At 46.5% G+C, this 25,754-nt stretch overlaps 1 protein-coding gene across 1 annotated transcript in view; it reads right to left on the bottom strand.

Moving 5' to 3' along the window:
• PAPPA (pappalysin 1) overlaps nucleotides 1-25,754 on the bottom strand; it is a 181,112-nt gene that overhangs the window by 51,404 nt on the left and 103,954 nt on the right. The window contains exons 10-13 of the mRNA XM_063174550.1: nucleotides 23,852-24,048; nucleotides 6,336-6,449; nucleotides 5,798-5,933; nucleotides 2,054-2,267 (exon numbers count right to left, since the gene is read on the bottom strand). Of these exons, the coding sequence (XP_063030620.1) occupies nucleotides 2,054-2,267; nucleotides 5,798-5,933; nucleotides 6,336-6,449; nucleotides 23,852-24,048 (661 nt within the window). The remainder of the gene's footprint in view (nucleotides 1-2,053; nucleotides 2,268-5,797; nucleotides 5,934-6,335; nucleotides 6,450-23,851; nucleotides 24,049-25,754) is intronic.

The raw sequence follows: 25,754 nt of genomic DNA, 5'->3' as shown, positions 1-25,754 counted from the left end.
AAGTTCCTTTGAAAAAATCAATAAATACCTTAAAAATCATGTCAGGCAAATACAACCAGTGGGGAAAGGGAGAAGGGAAAAATGGGCAGTGTGGAACTGGCACCTCAAGGGAATCTGATGGGCAGACTGTGAGAAAGGGAGGCAGAAAACCCATGTCCAGCCTCTGAGCTGGTTAAGAAATCATTTTTAAAATCTAAATTTCTCCGTTCTTCCTGGATTAGGTAAAATAACCAAATAAAAAGACAGCAATGACAGTTAAGGTGTCACTTATTGCCTGGCTGCACAGCTTAATGCACAACTTTTTCTACCCCTTGGGTACCTGACCTGCTTGGAGCTTTTTGCCCAGAAGGAAACAGATCTGGCCACCCCAAAATGGTGCCAGCACAAGGCAAACTGGGGACTGACTCTCCACTGGAACACTGTCATCAGTGGAAATAATCCCACTGATTTCAATTGCCTTTGGACCAGGGCTTTGCTACGGAGAGTTTCTAGTTTCTTGTCAGACATGAGAAATTTTATGATCAATCCAGGGCTGGAACCTGCAAGACCTAAAACATTACTGTGAAAGAGTGAGGCTCAGATGGGGGTTTGGGACAGTAGGGGGCTGAGAGGGTTCAGTGCATCCCCAAAACAAAATAACGCCAAAAAATCAAGAAGAAACATAAAAGGCAAAAGCAGGTGATTCTTCCTCAAGGGATTTCTGAAGGTTGGGCTGCTGGGCTGCAGAGGCTCACTGAAGCTTTGCCTAAGGGGGATGCATTTTTTATTAAGGAAATAACTTTCTAAACACAGACCACTTCTAGTTCAATAAGTGAACAAATGGTTCAATTCCTACTGAAAACTTGAGAGGGCAGTGGAATGTGGCCCCGTGTCTCATTCCCCCTGAGCTCCCTGTTGCTTCTCACCATCTCCTTCCAGTGGGGCTTTCTTGCCCTTTTTCTGTCCTGCTTCAGCGCTGGGATTTGGCCACACTTCCACCACCAGACTCCTCATCTGAAACTTGATCCTGCTGTCTTTGGGCCTCTGAATTTATACAACCTATTGCACACAACGATCAGACGCTTTGAATCTAGGTCAGAACACACTGACTGGATTGATTTAGCTATAGATACACTCCTTTTTTTAAATTTTATTTTCCCTTCCCTCTCCCCCTTCTCACTCTCCCGCCTTTCCTGGAATAAAAGCAGGTCTTAAAAACAAGCCAGAGCATTATCAAAAAACATGACAGCTTGCTTAGGAGACTGAGCAGAGGTTTGCTGGGATATGCAACTTGTTTTACTATTGCTGCCTCTATGGTATGACAACTGCTCACAACTTTGAATTCACAAAAGAAGAGAAAAAAAATATTCTTTCAGGGGTTTTGCTAAATTCTCTCCTTTTCAGTGCCTCGCTGAAAGGATCCATGAAGCTGCTGCACCAGAGGCCATGAAAGGTCACAATCTCTGTGGGATGCTGTAAAGCAGAGACTGAGAGGGGTTGGTGGTGATCTATTGATGTGTCTGTAATAACAACAAGAATAAAACGGTAGCCATAAACCTTTCATCCTGGGGGGTCCCACAGAGCTTTTCAGAATGGGGGCCGGATCCAGAGAGGTGCTGAGGGCCTCACCCAGCCATGAAAGCACAGCAGATGCTGATGGCCAGGGCTGAGCACCTGGCAGGACCCGGCCCCTCCAGGGCACAGGCATCACTCCGTGTCCCTTCCCTGGGAGGTCCCTGGCACTGGGGCAGCACAAGGGGGTCAGATTGAGCTGCTGTGTGAGTTGCCAACACAGCACCAGGCTGGGGAATGTGTGCACAGCGAACCGGCCCCAATTCCAGGCTTGGCATAAAGGAGGGAGGAGAAAGGAAGAGGAAATAATTCACTAACAGCATCCCGTGCGGGTTAAATGTCCCATCCATCCTGATCAATGAGAACACTGCCGGTTTTTTACCCGTGACACAAAGGGGTCAGCAGGGTTCAGCTGCTGTGCCCCTCCTGCCTCCTCCCCAGCCCTGGCCCACGCTGGGGGTGGTGGGTGTGAGGCAGGGGGAAGCAGGGCTGACACGCTCACCTCTGCTCCGCGGGGCTGTAGGTCTGTCCTTGCTGGCAGCTGCTGATGGTGATGGGGTCGAAGTTGTGGAAGGAACGCAGGGCCACCCCGGAGATGGCCACAAACTGGGAGCTGAAGCTAATGAGGACAGCCTGGGTGTGATAAAAAGGGTGACTGAGGTCATGGATGACGGGGATAATCAGGGGATTGTTCCTGCAGCTCAGGACGTGGACACCTGCCAGAGGAGAGACAAGATCAGAGGAAGGGTCAGGCTTAACACAATTGCTTCCCCAAGCCGTGGGCACTTCAGAGGCATTTCACCCAGAGGAATGGCCCCATAGAGCTGAAAAGTTATGGTAAGCTGCCTGGAGGGGCTTCCCAAATGGCTGCAGAGAGCTTAACAGAGAAGCAGATCCCTCCAGACAGCTGAAGAAAGGCTGCCATTCTCTGAGCGAGTGCGGAGCCGCTCCTTTAGACCACAGCTACGTTCCCATTGTGCTCTGGTAAATCAGGAGCAACCAGCACGGGGGAAGCAGAGTCACACCATTGTAAAACGGGTCCTGGAGGACACTTTGGAGCCTTTATGTGCAGGATCAAATGGTGCCGGCAGGCTGGGGGGCTTTGTGCACCAGCAGCTTGTTTGGAGCTGTGCATGTCATTAGCACTCAGGGTAATAAAACATTTTTTTTTTTTGCATGAGTTTTCCTCTAAATTTGCCCAGATTTGATTTTTTTTCTTCAATAGTTTGGAGACTTAGGGTGTCTTGCTCTTTGCAAGAAAAGGCAGATTTGGTCATGGAGATAGAAGTGAGGGGGATGGAGCCACTGAGGATTTTACAGGTGATGTCACTCCAGGAGAAAAGAATCATGTTTTGGGGAAACAAAAGCATCTCAAGGTTGTGGTGTACAGAGACACCAGAGAAGTGGCAAGGAGACTCCCGAGTCCCTTTTGTCCAGTGGATAAGGCACTCAGTGACAGCTGGGAAGAAATCCCCACCTTCAGGTAGAAGCAACCTGAATTCAAATGGGCCAAACCCACCTCAGGGGGAGGGCAGAGGACAGACAGCTGTCTGCTGCCCTCAAAATTCATTAATTGAGATTCATGGCCTGCTGGCTGCCTGCAAGGCTCTGCCTGCACAGCTCCATGGCATCACTCCGAGGATCAGCTTGGCTCCAGATCCATTTGCTTCACTGGAGCTCCCCCAGCAATGGCTTTGGCCCAGGCCCCTTGGCTACCCTGATACACTTACAAATTTGAAAATAAAATAAATTCTATTTGCATGTTTAACTGGCTCAGGGATTTCTGTTATTATTTTTTCCCCCCCAGTTCGGATTTCTTGACTGAAAAGGGAAGGAATCAAAAGGCTTTCATTTTTCTCCTTAGAAAGTGATTTCCTGTGAATTAAGACATGCTTTTTAAACATCTATCTCCCACCCTCTACTTAAAAAAAAAAAAAAAATCTTCCTGTAATAATAAAAAAAAATAATATAAAAAAGCAAACCTCTTTTTGTTTTGGTCTTCACCTGACCCTGAAATAACCTCCCTGTCTACTTGCCTCCCAGAAGTCTTTTGATATCAGCTCCTTGTGGAATGGTGCACGTTTCTCACTTACAAACAGGTGCAGTTAATACTCAAAAATCCCGGGTTCCCAAATTCCTTGGAAGTTTCTGCCTTCTCTGATGGAAAGCCAAGACCTTATGGTATGAGGCTGTTTATTCACTTCTATTCCATTCCTTGCACTCAGGTGGTGTCCACAACAGAGCAGACCCTCAGAGCTGTGCTGCACTGATGGTTATTTCTTACCAGGAAAACAGTGGCTGGACAATTGAAGGTTTCTTAATTCCCCTGAAATACCCATGAAGATGGTGCAGGTGCCCACGGGGGCAGTCAGAGCTGTCTCAGGGTCCCCCCTCTGTTTCTGTGGCTCTGCACCCATCTATTCTGAACCCTGGTGTCTCTGATGGCTCTGAACCAACAGCACTGAGCTGTTTGGCATCCCAACCTCTCCATCTCCTACCAGCACTTAGAAGAAGCATCACATTATTTTCTGTGAATCCGCTTGCTCTGATCAAGGCAGGAAACTGCATGTCTGGATAGGCTATTCCTTGCTCGTGGCAGTGTCTTCAGCACAGTGGGGACTGATTGAGATTTAAATTATTGCTGCTTCCTTTTGGATGTACTTTGAGCTTGCCATGAGCTTCTGCTTAAGGCTCATTGAGTGTCTCAGTCAGTCCTGCCCCCAGTGCATGCCAACATTTGCATCTCAGCCGCAGCTTCCAGCTTGCCATGGTGATAATTCAAACACATGAACCACAATATCCAGGAAAAGGACCTCATGTCCTTGTCAGAAGTCAGACAGAGCAGCAATGGGGAGCTCTGCCTGAGGGAGAGCTGCTGGGTAGCCCACCTACACCTCTGCTCTGCTCCAGGCAGCCTCTTCTGAAAGGTCAAAGGGGCTTTTCCATGATGAAAGCAGCATTTCAGCTGGGAGGACATCCAGACATCAGGCTGAGCCATGCCAAACTCATGTTGCAACTTCATTGAAGATTTCAAAACCTAACCCTCAGTTTCCTCTTTGCTCCTCTTTCTTGTTCTCTTTCTCTCCCAGCCTGCCTGTCTGTCCCTATAAAATGTCACATTAAGTACTGCTGGCATGCTCGTGTCTCCATCATTTATTTCTCAGAGGGATAGAGCTATGTGCCACTGTTTTGCAAAAGGAGGGTGAGATTAATCCAAGGGCTCTGGCAAACTGGGAGCCATCCTGACTCAACCTGCACAACTTGCTGCAAATTTCAGTTTGTTCTTGGACAACAGACACCACACGTATTTCCTTTGTTCTCCTCCACAGCCCACCAAATTCTGTATTATCCTGGATGCTCATCCAACACCTGCCACTCTGTGCCCCTTCTCTTCTCATCACTAGCGAGAAGCTCATTTGAGTTTCAGCTTGTTAAAATGAAATGCTATGGTAAAACAGAAAGCTGAGGGATGGGAGCTTTGGTTCCTTAAAAACTGCTCTCAAGGTGACCTGGCCAGCTTTCTCCTCATTAAAAAAAAAAAAAAAAAAAAAAAAAAAAAAAAAAAAAAAAAGGCAAAGAACGTCTGGAAAGGGATTATGCAAGTCCTACCCTGAGTTGGGAGGTACGGAGAGCTCCTGGGTTCTGGAGCTTAAATGCAGCCTGCATCAATTCACCAGGCACAATGGCCCCAGTTTAGGGCCCTGTGCCAAGGACAGAGACAAAACCTGTCTGTGCCAGCACCTCAGAGCTGGCAGGTCCTGCCTCTGTCGGGCACATCTGCTGGAGGCCATGCCAGGAGCCTGGCAGGGCTGCACCTTCACTACCTGAAATACTTCACCTGGGGAATGTTGGCCATTCAATGGCTCTGGAGACCTCCCTGCAAGGAGGACTGGAATCACCCAGCACTCCCTGTGAAACAGAAGCCTTTGGTGCAGGGCCCTCACTCCCTGTAGCACCATCAGTGTCTCTCAGGGCAGTGCTGGTGTGAAGCATCGAGATAGTGCTGGTTTTAGTGACTGAAGAGGAGCTAATAACCTCTGCACAGATAGTGAACAGCTATGGAGCATTGTCTGTATAAAATAACACATCATTTCCAACAAACTCTAGTGAGACTCAGTGCTTGGAACATTGAGCAAGAACCTTTTTTGTCTAATTCTGAAAAAAAAACTGAGCAGGAGTACTGCTGAATGGGAGCATCACCAGATGAAGCAAGCAGTAAAGAGGGAGTTTAATACAACAGTCTTACCAAGGTCGTGGCTTTGCTCCTTGGTGTCAAACAGCTGCACACCAATGGTCTCCTGCTTCTGGTCCAGGTAGTAGGTGCCATCTGTGACCAAGTGAACAAGGACTGCTGCAGCCACCATAGGCTGGGAAAAATAAGCCTGGGAAAACACAAACCCCACAAAGCCTGAGGTGGAGAACTGTGGTGGGCTTTTAAAAATCCCCAGGAGCCCGTCCAGGACTTTTAAAAGAAGAATTCCCATCCCAGGTCACACAGAAGTCTTCTCTTCCAATCTCTCCTACACAAGCTAGATAAACTCAAGTCAAACAGCCCTGAAGCTGACCCCTCTCAGAAATTCAATAGCCTTGTCACACACGAGGGGACTTCACTACTGACTGTCTAGGGAGTGCTCAAAAACATTGTTTTGCTCTTTTGCTCTAAACACACTTCAGAAAGGAGCAGCTTGGCCCTGGGAAAGCTGGCCCATGATATTTTGCCTGCTGGAGAATCTTTGCAGAGGCAGGCAAAGAGGAAACTTCTGAGTGGTGTATGCACTGCCTACCTTGAGCCAGAAAATGGTCTGTGTCATGTGGGAGTACTGGAAGTTGGCTGTGCAGGGATACCAGGCATACTGGGACACACCATCGTTCAAGTCGATCACCTTGGTACGGCACATCTGCAGCAGGAAAAAGAGAAACGCCAAAACTGACCTAGAGGACAGCAAGGAAGGGCTCTCACTGCTTGGAGTGGGGAAACAAAGCCCAGGTGCACTCCTAGGATAAAGCAATGCACAGTAACTGTGATTCTAAATGCCATGAGATCACTCAAAATTAAGTTTCCAGGTCTTCCACCCCTCCGTAAGAAACACTGAAACGTGAACAGGAGCTAAAGACTCACATCAGCAGGATGGCAGCCAACAATCTCCTCTGAATTTGGTAGCAGGTCTCTGACAGCATTCAGAACAACTCTGCTCCCACCCAAATGGACCAGGACTCTTCCCACTGGAGTCCAGGCGAGGATCACTTCTGAACACCCCAGCTCCAAGCACAGACACCATGGAGGTGCTTCCACTATGGCTCAGCACTGCTCTATTTAAATCTGATATTACTGTAACCCCAGAGGAGCCACACATGGCCCTGTAAACTTGGAACCAGCTGTAGCCAGGAAAGCCCTGCCTCTAGAACCCAATTTAAGCAAATTTATTTCCTCTTTCCCCAATCAGTTCTGCAAGTGGAATCACCTTCTTCCTACACCTGCAGCCTTTCCGTGGCAGGCAGCAGTGAGATTGGAGGCAAACTGCTCTTTTCAATGAAGTACATGATTCCCAAGTCCTATTATGGATGAAAAGCTAAAAAAATGCCAGGATCTAAACACCAGAGAGCCTTGCAGTGCCACCAGTATGTCAGATGTGAAAAAGAAACTGCAAGAAATGATCAGAATTACCCTGAAAATACTCAGTGAAGCTGCTTCAAAAATGAAGCATGAATGACCATAGTCTTCACCTCCACAGCAAGCAGAAAAAAAGGGAGTGTTCACCATGGAAAAGGTTACTACTGCATTAGAAGGATATTAATAGCTGAGTCTCCTGGAGCATCTGAAAGGTACCTGTTGGATTCACAGCCCTTTGGTGAACTCACTGACTGTCATTACCATAGGAATAGATGGAATTCCTTGTGCTGGTGTGCTGTCAGTAAAGCTGTTTGGATCAGCAATTTAATTATTAAACCAAAAAGTGAACCCTGAAGTGAAAATAGAAAGTCAGCAGCCATCCAAAATCCTATGCCCACTCGATCATTCTGCATAGAAATGCCCTCTTGGTCCCAGCAGGCAAAGTCTGGTCACTGCAAAGACAGCCTGGGATGCCTGGGAATGAGAAACCAGATTGGCTAAAAGTGAGGTAATCCCCTTTAAAATCTGAGTCCTTCAAGATCCAGCACAGAGGAATCTTACAGGCCAAAACATAAATCAGCTTTAATGGGCTGGAAGAAGATTTTTAGTTTATTTATTTTTTGAAACAACTGGGACCAAGCTTCATTGAGGCTAGCCAGTGGATAGTGTTACATTTTACAGCAGAGCAAGGCTTTACATAAACTATCTTTGGCATTTGAAATCCAGGCCAGCAATTCGACATGTACCGTTTCGCAACTCTCCCTCCTTGTGTTTTCAGCAGCCTGTCTCGTGTTGGGAGCATGGTTTTTATTTTAATACCTCTCCAGCCAAGGAATTTATCTTACCCACATCTGCAGTATATATGGTCAGAGGGCTCTTTGACATGAACAAAGGTCTCATTACTTTTAAATGATTTTGTTCTTATTCTTACTTCTCCTCCTGCTCTGTTGGCCCAAAAAAGTGGCTGAAAGAAACACAAGCACTGACTTTTGGTGGTGCTTTTAAAGTGCCACTTAATGGATGAGTGAAAACTTGCATTAAGAAATCACCCAGACCTGCACCAAAAGTTTGATTCTAACCCAAAATAAACCCCTGCTGAGGTGGGCTGGAAATCTCTGATAACTTTTAAATGCCTTGTTTGATTTGTGTGTGTGTGTGAACCCTAGCACTTTCTGCTTCTGCTGGAGAATATTAGCAAAAAATCTGAGCATTGCATAAAGAGCCTGTGTTCAGGCCACGTGGGCTGTCAGGCTGGCCTGGTTTGAGCAGGTTAGATAAGCTTCCCCCTGCTGAGGCTGATCCATTGCTACCCAGACAAGTGCTTCAAAGTGGTCCTGGGGTAAAAGGCTCCTTTGGAACAGTCTAATTGAGAATGTGGGAAAAGTCTGAGAGAGATGAATGGCTACAAGAGCCGCTTCTCCACTCTGTCCAGTACACTTAGTTAATGGCAAAAAAAAATGTTTTTTAGATTTCTCTGGAAACAATTGGGTTGGATAAACAGCTCCTGTCACCTACAGACTCTACCATCTCACCAGGCTCCAACACACATGGCAAATCCATCCCAGTTTCAATTCTGCCCAGCCAATGAATGTCACATCACACCTGCCAAGCCTGAGAATCATCTGCTGGAAGAGTCATTCACACCTCTGCTTTTAAGGCATCCCTAGACTGTGGCAGCAGCCAGAAGGTCCTTATTAATTAATTAGGTTAATGGTTGGACTAAATGACCTTAGAGATCTTTTCTAAATGTGATTACTTCAGTACCAACACTTCTAGAACTACAAGTTCCAATGGCCAGGAAGACAGAATATCATCTCTCATCATTGCTATTCCTAGGAATTCACACTTATGAAAAACAGACTATACCCTAATGTCCTCCAGTTTGCTCCAGTGGTGCAAAGCAGCAGCTAAAACACCTGACAGCTGCAGAGGGAAGAACACATCAATAGCCTTCTCATTTCAGGGTGTTACCAAACACTGAAGTATTTGCTTTGAAGAGTGACAGCATCGCGCAGCGCTCCAAACTCCACTCACTGGGGCTTATCCAGATCCTCAGCCCCACACAGCAAGTGGGATATCCACAGGAGATTAGTGTGTGCTCCAAAGTATGCGGCCACTATTTGTGTCTAGTTACTGGAAGCCCGTGTCGTCCCCCTCCCGAGGAAGCTGCTTTCAATTAGAAGAGCTGATGTCTGTTCCTCTCAGAGGTTCAGATCCAGCTCGTCTCCCACCCACACATTCTGTACACAAACATCAGCAGACAGAACGATCAAGGCCAGGGAGCACTGTGGGATCTTCCCACAAGAGGGAATGCCTGGAGGATTCCCTTTGACTGATTTATACAACCTCTTGTCAATCAAAGACACAACATGTTCTTCAAACCGCCTCTCCTGTTTTCCTTCCCTTACTCAGGGGGACCGAGGAATGTGTCAGCAGAAAGGGAAAAGTGATATATTGGGAGCACTTAGCTTTTTGCCACATCAAAAACACATTTACTATTGCAATCAACTCCATTTCCTTCAAAGTAATATGGGAAAATTTGCTGAAGAGCAAATTTTGGAAGGCGCCCTCGTGAATGATTCCCAGCCGTCCCGTGTCTGCAGGCAATGTGAATTTGTGTTGATGGGTTCCTGTTGCAGCTGAGCTACATGTTAAGGATCACAAATCCCCTGGACTGGGCACTGGACTAAATCCCAGCACAACTGTGGCAGTGCATGGCCCCAGTACAACCTTCTGGGCAGCATTTGGCTTTTCCAGGCCTGAGCTCCCTGAAGATGAGGATGATGTTCTCCCACACCACACAGGTGTGCTGCAGATGAAAGCTCTGAGCTATGAGCCACACAAAGATGCTCAGATGTCACTGAGAGCACACACACAGGTGTGAGGATACAGCTCCCCACGGGAGCGGGCTAAACACAGATCCAATCCCACTCTGACCTTCCCACCGAACAAGCACAGTCAGACACCACAGGCTTTGCACACGCTGCTGGTTCCCAGCACTGTAACATCAAAATAATTCTAATTGCAGACAGAAAAGCTGCTATTTAAGCTCAGATGCTGCCCTGCTCAGCCCTGGCACCGTGGCTGGAGTGGACGTGCCTGTCTGCATGCCCAGGGGCGGCTGGAAGCAGAGCAAACCTCCAGAGCACAGATCTGTCTGCTCCCAAAATCCCATCTGCTGAACCACGGCAGGGCCTCCTCCAGACCGTGTCCTCGAGCTCTGTCTGGCTGCGAGGGGCATCGTGGGCACTTGGTCAGGCAGCGGAAAGCATCCTCCTTCTGGAGAGGAGGGTGAAAGGGGAGATTGGGCTCCAAAAGCTTCCTCTCCCCACTCCTTCATACCAGGGACTGTGCTGCTGATGCTTCTGCACCCAGACACACAACTCAGAGTGTTTCTGGGATGAAATGGGCTATACCCTGTACTGCAACCATGGAGCAGGCAGGAACAAGATCTCTTGGTAAAACCCACAGTACCAGCTATTTATTGAGCACAAAACATCCTCAGTGAGGCTGCAGAAATGCACAGAAAAACTCACAGACTGATACAAAACCCATGGAGGCACAAACAGAACATATTCTCTTGTTTGAAGGTCCAGCTAAAGAACAGATTTCAGCTTTAATACTGATATCTACAGTATTCTACAGTAATCTACAATATTTATCTGTTTGATCTGCAGAATGTTACTTGTATTTAACTCAACACACACCAGAGGATCCCAACCATGACATAAGCAGCATTTTAACACATCCCTTACAGTTGAAAACTTTCTCTCTCCCTTGCCAGGCCGGGGTGCTGGCAGTCACCCAGCCCTTTTATTCTTAAATATGTTATTGTTCTTGTTGAGCTAAGGTTAATCTCACCCAAGGATGAGAAGCTATGGTGCAGTTGCTAAATATCAGAAAGGTTCCTGCTTGTTTATTGCCCAATATTGTAAGGCAGCTTGACTGCCACATGGACACCACCCAGTTTGCCGACTGCAGCACAGACCTCCAATCTGTTCTCAAAGCTGTTGCACTGCTTTTCTCAATTAGGCTGGGAATTGGGTTGGAATTAGGGAAAAATGAAGTTGCCCACAAGTGAGCACCGAATCATTAAAAGGCCTCCAACAAACACCTCAAACCCCAGCCAACTTCTCTGACCATTCCAAAGCTCAGGAGCTCGTATGGAAATTGTACACACAGCAGCACAAGGAATTTTGCTCTGGGTTTTCTCCTAGATTCTGGTCAGAAGTGCTTTCAGACAAGTGTCATTATCAGATGTCTTTGTCAGTGGACTTATTTCATCAGAAATATGAGTCCAAAGTTGCCTGCCCAACTATGAATGTCAGCCTTGGGTCATTTTAGAGGTTGGCCTCTAAAACTTAAGGAAAACATTCAAGGTTACTTTTCCCAAACTGGTACACATATTTAACTTTCTGTGCACTACCAATGGGTTTCTGTTGCAGAAAATAAAATAAAAAGCTAAAACCAAATCTGAGATTCAGCAGCAGAGAGTCTAAGCAGAAAATGAGGGAAGAACCCTGAGTTTCCCTCTTTCAACAATCACCTTACCTTACAGTCTACTGCTACTTCCACAGCAGCAATTTCCCCTCATGTTTGATGCTCATCAACTGCATCTTCTTCCCCAAAATTCTCCTTGTCATCTGTGTCAGATAACACAGTTTTCCTGTTTCATGTTCTTTGCCAACTTTTACTAGTTTTCATTGGGGTCCCTAAAGGTCTGATGGCAAAAGATGAAAAACTGCAGCGTGTCCTGCTCCAGGACAAAGGCCTGTGGGCAGGTGATCCACAGAAAAGCTTTATCAACTGGAAGCTGATGAAACTCCTGGGGTAACACACTGATGCTATATTACTCCCAGATTCAGTTGGCTCAGAAGCCAGAGGAAACCTCATCTGTCAATTTTCCCTGTGTAATGAAGAACAGGATTTGGCTGTGGGATTGGGAAGCAGCTTACATCTCCTGCAGGATGAAATAAAGCCCTGCTGCCCGTCCCTGTGTCCAGTCTCAGCACAGCCACGTCCACTTTGAACCCAGAGCAGCTGATGTGTCTGGACCTCACAGACTCAGTATCCCATTAGCATGATATTACAGCTTCCTCAGCACAGAGCCACGATTTTCAGCTGAAGATTTGGCTGGATTTTTCAGTAATTGGAAAGTGACCTTTCTCTGAAAACACCACGGACAGGGCACCAATAGTTTGCCTGCAATGTGACAAGATGATAAATTCCTCTACTTTACAACAATAGTGTTCATCTCCAAAGGGAAATTTCCTCAGAGTTTTGGATGTAACACAGGGCTGTGATTCAGAAATGAGTGGGAGATGCAAGGGCTATTTCATTTTGTCATATAAGTTGGTTTAGTTTGAGGCAAGCGAAAAGGAGCTACAGGGATTTCCATTAGATGATGGCCCAGATTGCATGTGTATTCAAGGTGTGTTATTAACTTTAGCTTTCTCAAAAATGCAGTTATTTCACTTCCAAAGAGCTCGTATGAACAATATATTTCCATTTTTAAATCGTGTAGACCTGCATTCTTTGAGCTTCCCTTTGAATTTCTGTTATCTCAAGATTCAAAGCAAACTTCATTTAAAACCAGTGAGTTCAAATCAAAATCACATCAAACCATAAACTTCACATGGCATACCTGAAAAAACTGTAAATCAGTTCTGACTGGCCCTATCCCAAACTCACATGGGCTTTGACAGCCAGCCAGGTGTAATCAAATATCTAGGATGCTTGCTGGACTCAAGGAAAAAAAACAATATGGACTTTTGATTTTCCAACAAAATCCTAACCAGATGATTTTTGCACGGTTCAAAGGATCATCAGGAGGACATTGGTTAAGCCAAGGCCAGAAACTACAGAAAAATAGATCAAGAAAAAGAAGAAATAATTGCACTAATGGGATTTAAAAATCAACTCATCTTTCATGGCAGCTCACAAGCAAACCCCATCATCTGGAGTTCCTGGGTGCAATTTGCACATGCCCCTGCTTCTCTTGCCATTCAGAGATGCAAACTGAGGGGATGCAGAATCAAGAGGTAGTTCTGAGTGCACAACACAGCCTCCTGTGCAGCACATGAAAGTGCAATCCAGCAATCTGACATGTGCTCCTGTTTATTCCTGTCAGTCCTCTGCTGTTTCTTCAGCTTGGCAGTAGCACCTAAAGATGCTGCTCTCAAAAAACAGCATCTTCCACGCCAGCACTGCCGGGATCCCACCTCAGGATCAAGCAGCATCACCCAAACAAGAACTTGTGCCTTCAGTTCTGCAAGTATCAGCCTCATTAAAACTAAAAGACATTTTCAAGCTGCAGCACGAGCTCCTGTCTACAACTTCCACATTACTGCTCACAGAAGTGTGAAGGCATTATAGACTGATAAGTGCTTTAGCAGACTGTATATCCATCCACTGGAGAGCAAGGTTAAACAAATACAGGAGCCAGAACATTATTGTTGGCTGAGCGCTCGGGTTCCCGAGCTGCCCGTCTCTGCCTCCGGCGGGCCAGGTCCACTGCAGCACAGCTTCGAGGAGCTGCAGGCCAAGGCTGGCCGTGGGGTGCTGCAGCAAAGCAAAACAATCCCATCCCATCAGCTTTCATCACCGAGGAGCGGAGAAAAAGTGAATTTTTTTGGATTTGTTTTTCCTTCGGCTGGAGCGTTTCACTCGGGAGCAGCTGGCACCAGAAAATCAAACTGCCAAGGGCAGAATGTGTGCCACACTTTAGGAGGATCTTAAATATATTTTTGTTATTATATTCATAGCTCTGGCTCACTGGATTCATTGTACTTTTGCAGCTCCTGTAAGGCAAAGAGGGGTTGGTATAATCCATTGGTAACATCCCCTCCTTCTTTCCCAGAGTTGGTGCCATACATTTGTTTGGATGAAGCAGCTGGCACCAGAAAATCAAACTGTCAAAGGCAGAATGTTCCACACTTTAGGAGGATCTTACATATGTTTTTGTTATTATATTCATAGTTCTGGCTCACTGGATTCATTGTACTTTTGCAGCTCCTGTAAGGCAAAGTAGTGGTACAATCCACTTGGTAACATCCCCTCTTTCTTTCCCAGAGCTGGTGCCATACATTTGTTTGGATGAAGAAAACACAAAAGCGGAGAAAGGATTCTCTACCTAGAGAAAGTTTTCTCTAGGTAAAACAAAAGCAACAACAACAAATCCCTTAAGAGCTTGAGTTCTCCATCAGATAACACACTGGCTGAGGTGGACAGAGATGCTCAGAAGCACATGGACAATGACAGTAATAAAAAGAGAGATACATGAGAAAGAAATTAAGCCACAAAATTTTCAGCTCTCAAGCAGGAAAAAAACCCCACTGCCTTAGTTTCCAGTATAGTAGGAGCAAGCCCTAAATAATACCATGCCTCACCCCAACTCCCTGCACCAGCCTCAGTGCTCAGGGGGCACAGGAGCCACTTCCCAGAGATGTGAGCCAAGGCAGGTGCCACCCTGAGCCCTGCAGAGCCCTCCCTGAGCCTCGCCTGTGCCTGAGGCAAACAGCCCTGCAGTGGTTAATGTCAGCCCCGACCACATGATCACACTCAGAAAAGGTCAAAAGAGTGATTTTTCATTTAGAAACATCTGTGTGTTTAAAGAACAAAACTTTCTCATGTGCAGAAAACCAGGGGTTTCCAGTGCTTTTATTTCCAGAGTTAAAGCCGTGCTTTTCAGCTTTGTTTAGGGTTATGGCCCATGTAAACAGGCTGTGCAAACCACACACTGCACTCAGCACACAGCGTTTCCACAGGCAGGGATAATTGGGGGTGCAAATCTGGCAAATCTCCCCCTCCCTGGCTCCTTTTCCCTCTCCAGGCCGCTCAGCTTTCCCCACTGTGCTCCCAGGGAGCCAGCCAGACACCCTGTTGTTGTCCTTCCCTATATGAAGACATACACATGCCTCTAATCCTGAGGGTGTAAGCCTGCTCTGGGCTGTCAACAGGCCTTAATTGGATACATCCAGGGAGATGATGCATTGGGAAGAGGCCCTGGATTTAATAGGAAAAGGGAGGCTGCAGAGAGGCACCAGGGGAATGTGGAGAGGAGCTCAGAGGAGCTGCCCTGTGCTCCAGGGAGCAGTCACATCTCAGCTGGCAAAACCTTTCAGTTCCCACCCAGCTATCAGCCCTACATCAGTGGGTATTAATCGAGATTTAAACCCTCTGGCTTGTTTTTCAGTACCTGAGGACATGGCTTGCAGTATGCAAATCACAATGCTCCCCCTTGCTTCACTGGGCTTTTCCCACTGAAACTGCAGAGTAATGAAACCACCACGCCGCAAACAAACTCCTCTGAATGAGCTGGACCATCCAGGCAGATCCACAGAGCAGCTGCTGCCTCCAATCCATGCACATCTCCACCCAAAAAAAGCTTCTCTGGGATAGCCTGTCACTCCCCTCTCACCTTGGAGCAACGCTGGTTGCCCTGATAAACCCCAAACTCCAACAAATTAAGCCAAAATACTTGGAGCATTTAGTCCTTGATGTCCCAGGTTTGTAGGGGAGTTCAGAGGAACTCCCAGTTGCTCCCAGAAGAAGTTTCTGGAGAAATTAAAATGTTGTGTGAAAGAGGAACTCAGAATTTTCCACCTCAGTGCCTTCCAGGCTCTGAGAAGATGGACTGGCAGCAGAGGGGATGGAGCTGCCAAGGCTCAGCCTTTCTCACCAGGAACAACCTCTGGGAAATAGGTAAATTTCCACAGAATGAGGCTTTCCCTCTCCAGCTGCTCCAGCTCACTGTGTATGCACACACAGTGGCAGCAGCTCTGCTGGAAGGCCAAATGATTCAAAGGGATTTGGATGGAGAAAGGAGTGAGGAAGGTCATCTCTACCCTGTGCTTCACCTTCCCTTCTCTGAAGAGTGACTTGTGTCCTCTGAGTGTGATGATACAAGGGTTAATTACCAAAAAAATGGAAAAATGACATTCACTGCCAGCAGTGCTAAGTGTAGGGATTTTGGCCCAGTTACCAAAATGGCTGAGCAGAACTTGATGTTCTCCTGAGCTGAGGGCTTTCACAGAGAGGAGGTCCATGTGGGGACAGATAATAGCACTGATCCTGCAAATAACCATTTCCTGGCACATGTGAGAGCTTGGAGCCAGACCCTGAGACGACAGTGGAAACCCAGTCCCCAGGAGACTCCTGCTGATAGCACAGGGGGAGCTGGGCCACTTACCAGATGTGAATTTGAATTACCAGGGTGAATCATGTCTTCTTATCAGATTCCCCACTGAAATGACCTCAGAGGAAAGAGTAGTCCTCCAGCTTTGCAGGCAGCACTTCCAAAAGTGAGCACAGATGTAGGGTTCCTCCAGAGTTACAGCTGCAACTAAGGCAGCACAGCTCAGGAGAGGCTTGGAGCAGCTCAACAGGGCATCCAAATGGTCCCCACTATCTTGTTCGCTGGTTTGTTTATTTTTTCTCATATGTTTTATGAATAGTGTTGTTATTGTTATTATTGCTGATTCTTATTTTCAGGTGGGGACAGACGGATTGACTCAAGACACTTTCAGGACAAACACCATCCTCCAAAACCATGCCTTTTAGAGACATCTTAAGACGAACACCCTGAAATTCATTGGCATTCAAAATACGAGGTGTCTTATGACAATGTGGGCTAAAATGCCCACGGTACTCCAAACAAGTGGTGCAGACAATCCTTCATTTACAAGAAAAAAAAGAAATTCTTTGCTCCTGGCATGAGAAAGTTTACTTTCAGCTTAAAGAAATGACCGTGTGGTTTTGGGGATGGCATTCCGTTCTGCTGGAGAGCAGCACCCTGCCTGCCTGTACATCCGTGGTTTTGTAGCTACATTACAACCCTGGAGAGCTCTGTTTACATATTTGACATGTTTCCTTGTGCAGAACATGAAACCAAATTACAGTGTAAAAGCCATTATGGCTTTGCTCTTGCACCCTTTTCCATCCCATTGCTGGGTTTAGATCTATCTGGGTGTTTTTTACTGAGCCGGGTCTCCTGGCACCGCTTCAGGCAGGTTTATTTGCTGCTGCACGGGGAAATCAAGGAAAAGCTGGTGAAGCCACATGCCAGGGAGCAGGGAGAAGATGGGGGGGTGGGATGAGAAATGCCGAAAACCCTTCATGCATGAACAAAGCAGACGTGTTGGTGCATTTATGCAAAAATCATTCTGCTCTGAATGGAGCGGGACCCAAGACAAACAACCCGGATGGGATGCAGGGGAGCTATCCCACGCTCACGGCTGGACATGCTCTGCATCCCAAGGCTTGTGAGCAGCGGCAGCAGGCGGGGAGAGTGGCAGGTTGAGGGGCAAGGGCCGAGGAGGGGGGGTCTCCTTTCAGAGCAGTGCATGTTAATGAGCAGAGCCTCTGTCGGGGGGTCCGGCTGCCCGGCTCGCCAATGCCAGGGGGGTCCAAGCTGTTCTCTATTGATGCCTCTAATCTGGGTGGGTGGCTGGGTGTACAGCAGATATGATCATAAAATGGTAATTTACTTCCTAAAGGAGCACATAATCCCCATTGCTGCCCAGGACAATATTCCTTTCTTGCCTTTCTTCTTGCTTCTAGAAACAACAAATGGCATGGAATTCTGCTCTCGTTTCATTAGTGGTAAATCTCTCTTGGTTCTAGGAAGATGGGACCAATTTCCGGCACCTGAGGATTTTTGGTTTGACCTTCATCTCTGAAAAAGTCAGATTGAACCTCTCTTAGAGTACGGTTGGCTGCTTTGCTCTCTGCATCATTCTTTGTTTCTTTTATCTATTTTCTCTACAGTACACAAAGGGAACACAGTGTACCAGCCCCTGGTACTCACTGTTCTGTTTCCCTTAGATGACTTGCATATGTGCTCTTGAAAAATTATTCTAAAAACCAAGGGGGGGGGGGGAAGGGAGTGGAAAGAAAAAAAAAAATATATCCCTTGAGTGTTTGTCAAAATTGCTTGGAATCTCCTCTGACATCTCATTGTGTTCTCTCCATCCTCCCCTTACACAAATCAGCCAGAGGCTACAACATCAGCCATGGGGTCTGAGCTTCACTCCAGCCAGGAGCAGAGGAGCCCTGGAAGCCACGGAGGTGGAGGGGATCCCTGTCTGTCCTGGCTGGGAGCAGGCAGCCAGGTGAGGGGCAGCATCCTGTGGCCAGCTCTGCGCTCACTTTCAGGGTAACGCTCTTCCTCAGCCAACTCTGCAAATGAGCCTTTCCCAAGCCAGCCTACCTAGAAATCCCATTTCTCATTTCATTTAGCTCCCCAGAATGCTGAGATCATTCCTGAGTCATGGCACTGGTGGCATATGACACATCCTTGTAGCATCCCTCACCTCCGGCATGGACCACCTCCTCCAGCGAGGCAGAGCAGCAAAGCAAACGTGCAAATAAGGAGCAGTGGAGTTCCTTGGCAGAAAAGTTGCAGAATCCAGCTTTCCCAGCAAGTCAGGTGGGAAGCAATGATTCCAGCCATTAAAAGCGAGGAGATGGTGAGACAGTTTTCCAGTCCTTTTGAACAGCCAAACTGTGTTAGGATCAAGACTGATTAATTCCCAAACAGGATGATGTGAGGGGGCTGACAGATCTAAAATGCAGATTTAATGACCTCAAACCCCTCCAGGGCTCTGCTCCCAGGCAGAAACTCTCAGCAAGCCCTGAGAGTTTTCTTTTTATCCAAGATAGGAACACTTCCCTTTCAAGACATCCTGAACTCCCTAGTCCTTGGGAGGTTTAGGCTCAGTAATGCCCAGTGCCTGCAACGTCTCTGAAGGATTTTGAGGTCTAATCCTCAAACAGTAGCTTTACCTTTCCGTGCTCCCATTTCCACCTCTATTAAACAGAACAGAAACCAAGCAATGCGGCTGTGATAAGGCTTAATTAATCACTGCACATGGAAAAAAAAAAAGAAAAATATGAAAAGTATCATTACTTCATCCAAGGAAGGAGCATTCCAGCCTGATTTTGCTTGACAGTCAGGGCCAGGCTCATGACGCAGCTCTCCAGCCTCAGGCAAAAGACCAAATTGGCTGGTCTGTAGTTTCCAGGGGAAATGAAGACAAAATTTTGGACCCCTGGAACTAACTTTAGACTGGGAGACTGTGTAACCTAAGCTGAGGCCCTTTAGTGGATCAGCCAGTACTGGAAATGAGCTCAGCCACGCACAGCAAACCTACATTCCTCCTGTGACAGCCTGTGCACAGTGTCCAGTTCAGCTTTTTCCAGAACTGGTCTCTGATCACTCATGGTTCCTCCATTAATGGTTTTGCTTAGTGGGATTCTGCCCTCATCCTCCAGAGCTTAGTGGTTCAAAGTCTGGCTCGGCTATAAATAACAAAGACATTTGCAAAGCAAATCATCTTATTAAAAATGGGGATTTTTTATCCCTCCAACCACAACAAAACTCTTACCGTTGAAGAGCAACAGGATTTGGCTGTGAATTGGGAAGTTCAAAAAGGGCCACTTGCAGAGCCGACAGACAGACACCCTCCCTCTTCTCAGCAAGATCACCCCAAAGGAAAGGAATGGCTTCTCCATTAAAAGTTGCAGGTTTCCTCTCTTTCCACTCCTGTTCAAGATTACTCTATTTGCTGGCTCTGCTGGATCTTTGGGGAATTATCTTCAGCATTATATTTATTAGACAGAATAAAACTGCATGGCAGAGAACTTCATCATATTTCTCTTTAATTTTCTTATGGTATTTTCTTACCACTCTTGGAGCCCTTGCTCTACCACGTTATTTCTTTTAGTAGTCAGGATATTTTTGTGCTCCTGTCTTCTCCTTTTGTGGGCTATTCCAGACACAGTGCAATTCTAGACATCTTTGCTGCTGGTGGAAGGTTTGCTGCAGCAAGTCTGGAGGAGAGCAATTGTGGGAATGGTAATGGGGCAGGAGGGGGCCTCTGTTTGTGGGAAAGATGTAATAAGAATCCTCTTCCACAACTTCTTACTCCATAGAAGCCCCTGTGGGGTACCCAGAGGAGAACAGGGTGTGTTCTTTAGTCCGGGAATGAAAACGAATCCCAGGATCTGTCTGTGCCCAGCAGCCTTGGGAAAGAGTCCCCGCTCTGTTAACTGTGCCTGAGCTGGGTGGCTTTTTCCATGCACTGGAAACCCAAGCTCAAACAATGGCATAGGGCAAAAAAAAGTTTTATATATATAGTATACACGTATGGATGCTTGGTCTAAACAATTCCTGCACAGCTGGGAGGAAATGCAACAAAAGGCAGTTCCTGGGGGATTGTCCCTCTAAATCACCAACCACACCAACAGCCAAGTCTTGAGCACACATGGCTGTGACAGGAGTAGCAGGGTCAGGAATCAGCCACCTAAAGACACTTTAGTCCTTTCCTATAATTCTCTTTTCTAAAGGCCCAAGGGAAAGCTGCAGATGAATCAGTTCTCCAAAAGCAGGAGTGCCACCAGCAAGAGGAAAGGAGAAATGTCATCTCCAGTGTCCTGTGATCAGCCTGCACTCATCTGCCTGGGCTCTGCTCACCCCAGCTGCAGCATCCCTCCTGGAACAGGCCTGTCAGAGGCTTCCCCCAGAGGCCTTAGCAAAATATCCAAATATCCTCCCTGCTCTGACTGACTCCAGCAAGAGAGACTAACAGGAGCTAATGCACTCGCCCTGTGCACAAACCTGGCAAAAGAAAACTGATGTGCATGGAGAGGCTGTTTGCAAACTCACAGCAGAAGAAAGAGGGGGAAAAATGCCAGCTCAAGAGTGAGCAAAATCCTTATTACTGAATTCCTTCTGCAGCTGACAACAGGTACTGAGCAGCATCTGCTTCCAGGTCTGTGCAAGACATGAGATTAGAAATCAAACTGCAAAACTATCCTGCACTGGTGCTTACATTTCTGTGCTGGTGCAATGTTGCTGACTGGCCCTCTTTGGCTCTGAATATGATGCTGTCAGTACTGAGAATATTTCTTAATCAGCACTGAAGGGTGGCTGCCAGGAAAGTAGAAGTGGCTGTCTCTCAGTCTTGCTTCTGCTGAAAGGGTGATTGTTTAAAGGGGGGGGCTGTTTGACCTTTCCATTTCTCAAATCTGTATCTCTTCGCCAAGACTGTGTCATTCTTTGTAAGCGTTTTATTGTTCAAAACAAATCTTATACTGAGAACTTTCTTTTTTATCTCCCTTACTATGTTGCCAGTCGGCAGCCTCACACTAACAAGTGATGTAAGAGCCATCTCAAACTAATAACTGAGTATCTAAGGCAAAGCCAGCTGCAGACATGGGCAATGTGTGCAGTGAACTGAGCAAAGGGGTCACAGAAACAGCCCTGCAATAACAACAAAGTGCTCTCCAGCTTGTGCTTATCAGCAATCCCCCAGCAGGTAAACAAGGCACATGGGCAGATATTGCTGAGAGATACCACGACAACCAACCAACCTGGGATGCAAACTCCTCAGAAAAAGCCTTGACAGAACTATGACAGTCATGCAGAGAACCTGGCGTTGAGATATCTAAGGATGAGAAACATTTTAAGTCAGGACGTGCTTAAAATGTTTTAAAGCGCCTTGAGAACGCCGGGGCAGGGATGAGAGGCGGGGATGGCTGACAAACAGGCAGCTTATGTATTCTGTATATTGCTGGGCACTGCACTCAAACATATCTTTCATGGCATTCCTGATGGGAAGCCAACAGAAATACCACTCTGATTAATCAGGAAGCTACCCAGCAACAACACGAAAAGTTTGCACAAGACCAGCGAGCACACAACCTACTCTGAAAGGTATCTGGGTGAGGAAAGGTGCTCTTTTCATCAATACAGAAAACCCCTAAGGCTCAGTGCTTGTGCAGATAATGAAGCCAAACATGTTTACACACCAGTGATCATTACATGCAGTGATTAGAGGAGATCTTAGGTTAATTTTCATCTCCACAAGCTAACAGACTGATGACCTGCTGCCCCACCTCACTTCTCCAGAGCGACAAGTCAGGTGCTTTCCCAAGACAACTGTCTTGTTCCTGGGGGAAACAAAAACTTTCCCATCATCTATATGATTTAAAAGGTCAATGAACCCCATGCACTCTAACTGGTATAATAGGACCAGCTGAGCTAAAGCAAAAATTCTTTTTGCTGGAAGTAAATAGCACACTGTTATCTCCCCAGGGGCCAGGCAATAACAGGAGGCATGTTCCCATTCACTCTGCCAGTGTGTGATATGCCACTGCTCTGCCTATAAATACAGCAGCTTTTTTTGCCTTTTTTTTTTTTTTAAACAAGACTGTGACAACTTCATCTCATCTGGGTACAACAAACACGCCTGAGTTGTGGCTACACAGCAGGGCTTTGTGTTGTGTGAGTGCGTGGTGGTGGTTTTTCCACCACAGGACCATATGTTACCTACTGTGTGGTGTGGCTGAGCTCCTACCAGTGCTTCAGAGAAAACCAGGGCAGTTCTGGAGCAGCTGCAGGGGGACAGAATGCCTGGGGACATGGCCAAAAAGCAGCACCTGAGCTGGAGCCCCTGGCCTTTGTTCTGCACAGGGAGCTTGAATGAGAAAGAAGTTGTGAAGGCACAAGCAAGGGTCCAGAGAAAAGTTCCTTTTACAGTGTGAAATAATAAACGAGACAATGACAAAAAGTCAATACTGGGCTTGGGATTCTGTCTTGATTCTCTGCCAGCTAACCACGCTTTGTGCATTTAGAACTGACCTGGTCATTAATTTGTTACAGACTTGTGCAATGTGAGCAAGGCCAAGTCTCTTGCATAAAGATGTTTTCTCTTGCAAGCCAACTGGAAATGCTTAACATTTACTATTCACAGAGAGATCTGTTTGTCATATCTGTGACACGGCACTCCTCTCTGCACTGCCCACTCAAGACACCTATTGGATAATTAGATTCTTAGAAAAACTTTTCTGCATCCAACCAAAAGTCAGCCAAAGTTGATTAGTGTGATAAGTTCTCTGTCTCTAGTTAGGGATAACAGTGAGGGCTGAAGGAGGAATAAACAAAGCAGCTCTTATATATGAAGAGCCTTTCCCTCTAAAAATCATCAATAAACAAAGTGGGCTTTCCCAAATCAGGTTGCATCTGAACTGCTGCATCTGCATCATGTACAGCTCTGTTTTCCAGACATCTATCTAATGTTTTTTTTTTTTTTTTTTTTTTTTTTTTTTAACTCATTTGGATCTAATTCTCTCAAAGAGACAAAAGGTAAAGTTATGGTAACTGGAGCTATTTATGTTACAAAGGAGACATAGGAGAAGGGGGTTAAAGCTAATGAATGGCTTTGGGAATGGACAGGACCTTTCTCAGAATAGAACAATAGGGTGCTTTTATGGAACTGGGAGGCAGAAAACACAAAACTATTAAAAAAAGAAAGAACACTCTTTTGTAATATTCGGCATTAGCCTTCAGAATTCATTGCCACAAGCTCGTTCCCTGTGCTTGCTGTGAGGAGCCCGTCTATCTCTGAGGTGATGATGGTTGGGAGAGGTGACTCCTGCACAGCTCATTGAATCAACCCAGCCACAACTTCAGCCAGCTCCAGCTGGGTGACTGGCACTGAATTTCAACTCATCACTACTAATCAGGCTCAGAAAGAGAGAAGCTGCTGCCAGGGTTCCATCCTTGGTGAAGCAACAAGTGAGCAGGCAGGGGTGACAGCACCCCTGAACGCTGACCAGCGAGCTCCACCTGAGAGCATTGCTCCTCCCTGGACTTTCAGGAGAGGAGGAGGAACATGCTGTCCTTACCTGGGTCGCTGCTGGCTGGCCAATGACCACCCAGCCTGGGCACTGCTGGTCACTGTGGTGTGAGACAGAGACGTTGGAAGCCCACTGGTCCAGGAAGCCTTTGGGAGTGTACACGCCGCAGTCCTTGATGCTGGTCATTTGCTCAAACTCCTCACAGACTCCATCGCCGTCGTGGAAATAGCACCTGCTGGGCTCATCTGCATGAGGAAACAGAGAAAACAAACCACACGTGGCTGCAGGGTAGCTCCTAGGTCCTGATACCATCAGTGGTTGTGTATCTGCTGGGTCAGGTCGCCTTGAGTGGAAGCATTGGTCACTTCTGGGTCATACCAAGGTGATTTAAATAAAGCCAAGCAACAATAGCCAACTTTTGTATTGGGCAATTCCGTGAAGACATTTCCTAATGTTAGGGAGGTTCTGCTTATTTTCATCTATCTCCTTTTAAAAGAGATAGAAGAAAGCAGGGACAGAAAATACATAGAGAGGCAAATGTGGGTGTTGGCATAATTCCACCAGCTGGGGTGGAAAAATGCCAGTGGAGGGTTTGGTCTAAAATGTTTCCCTTTTTTTGTTTTTAAAAGATATCTGCAAATCAACAACAACAACAGCAACTGTGGCTGTAGAGATGGTGAAAACTGCCAAGTTCACAGTTGTAGTGACCAAAGGGCCAAACAGATCTGTTTATCCAAGGCAGATACAGTACACACAGTGTGAGGGTGAGTTTGCCACATAAACACACGGCTTCAACCAACATGACTCAGATTTGACCTGAAAGGATCAAAAGCAGCAGGAGACTTTATTATCCTTGCCCATTTATTCTGTGGCTTCTCTAATGAGACTGCCAACAAAGATGCCAAATTTTTGAGGTTGTTTCTGTAACACTGGCCCATTAAAAACTGAACTGAGATCCATCTACTCTTTTCAAACAGACTGCATAGCAATAATGACTTTCAGTCATTAGAGTACTCTGTGAAATGGAAACCTTTGACCTGTTGGTATCCTATTTTGTATTGTATTATCATTGCCAGTCCCCAGAGGTATCCAGTTCTGACAGCCTGTTGTATTTTTGTCTGGCAAATAAGCCTGTTGAAAAAAAAAACGGTAGGAAATTAGCCAGAGCTGCTAGCTGGACTGATGGAAAGGATCCCTAAGGAGAATCCTGTCGGTAGCACTGGACTATCATGAGCTAGGTGTCAGAAAATCCAAGGGCTGCTCAATTTTGAGCTACTTCAAATCTACTAAATCCCCTGTTTATTTTTTTCTCCTGGTTTACACAGTGAAATACCATCATGAGACAGAAAACACCAGTTTATTGCTAGTCAATTATTTAATGACTTTCACTCCTTTTCCTCCTGTGCAAGATTGCAGGTCTTTAAGAGAGGGTGGCTTTGAAAGAATAGAGAAGTCTATCAGGGAAAAATGTCATTATGGTTTGATTTCATCACAGCCTCTTTGGACAACTTGTGTACATGTATAAATGTAGGCAAACTGCATATTTGACAGGCCAGAGCTCCGAGCTGGTGAAAAGGAGCACAAGCCTGGAAGGGTTTCAGCTGTATGAGTGCAGTCCTGAATGAATTTTCCCAGGGTGGCCAAACTTCTTGCCCTTACATGTCACATCTTAACATCATCATTTGTCTGGGAGCCACCAAACATACATCCCACCCCTCAAAGAGCTCAGAGGAGGGCCTGGGGGAGTTTTCCCAGACAAGAGATGACAATGACTCCTGGGGTGTCTGGGTGGATGTGCTGATGGGCCCTAAGGCAACCCAGCAGTGCCACCCCCATGGGGCTCATTCATCCCTGGGAGAGCCATGCCCTCTGTCTGGGCAGCTCAAGGGATGGGTGGAATGAGAATGTCACTGTCATGGCCATGGAGAAAAAACTCTTGGTTCCCTCACCT

Source organism: Melospiza melodia, chromosome 22, assembly GCF_035770615.1.
Source record: "Melospiza melodia melodia isolate bMelMel2 chromosome 22, bMelMel2.pri, whole genome shotgun sequence".
Taxonomy (NCBI): domain Eukaryota; kingdom Metazoa; phylum Chordata; class Aves; order Passeriformes; family Passerellidae; genus Melospiza; species Melospiza melodia.
Note: the sequence above shows the minus strand (reverse complement) of the source record. Positions and strands in the feature narration are given on the sequence as shown.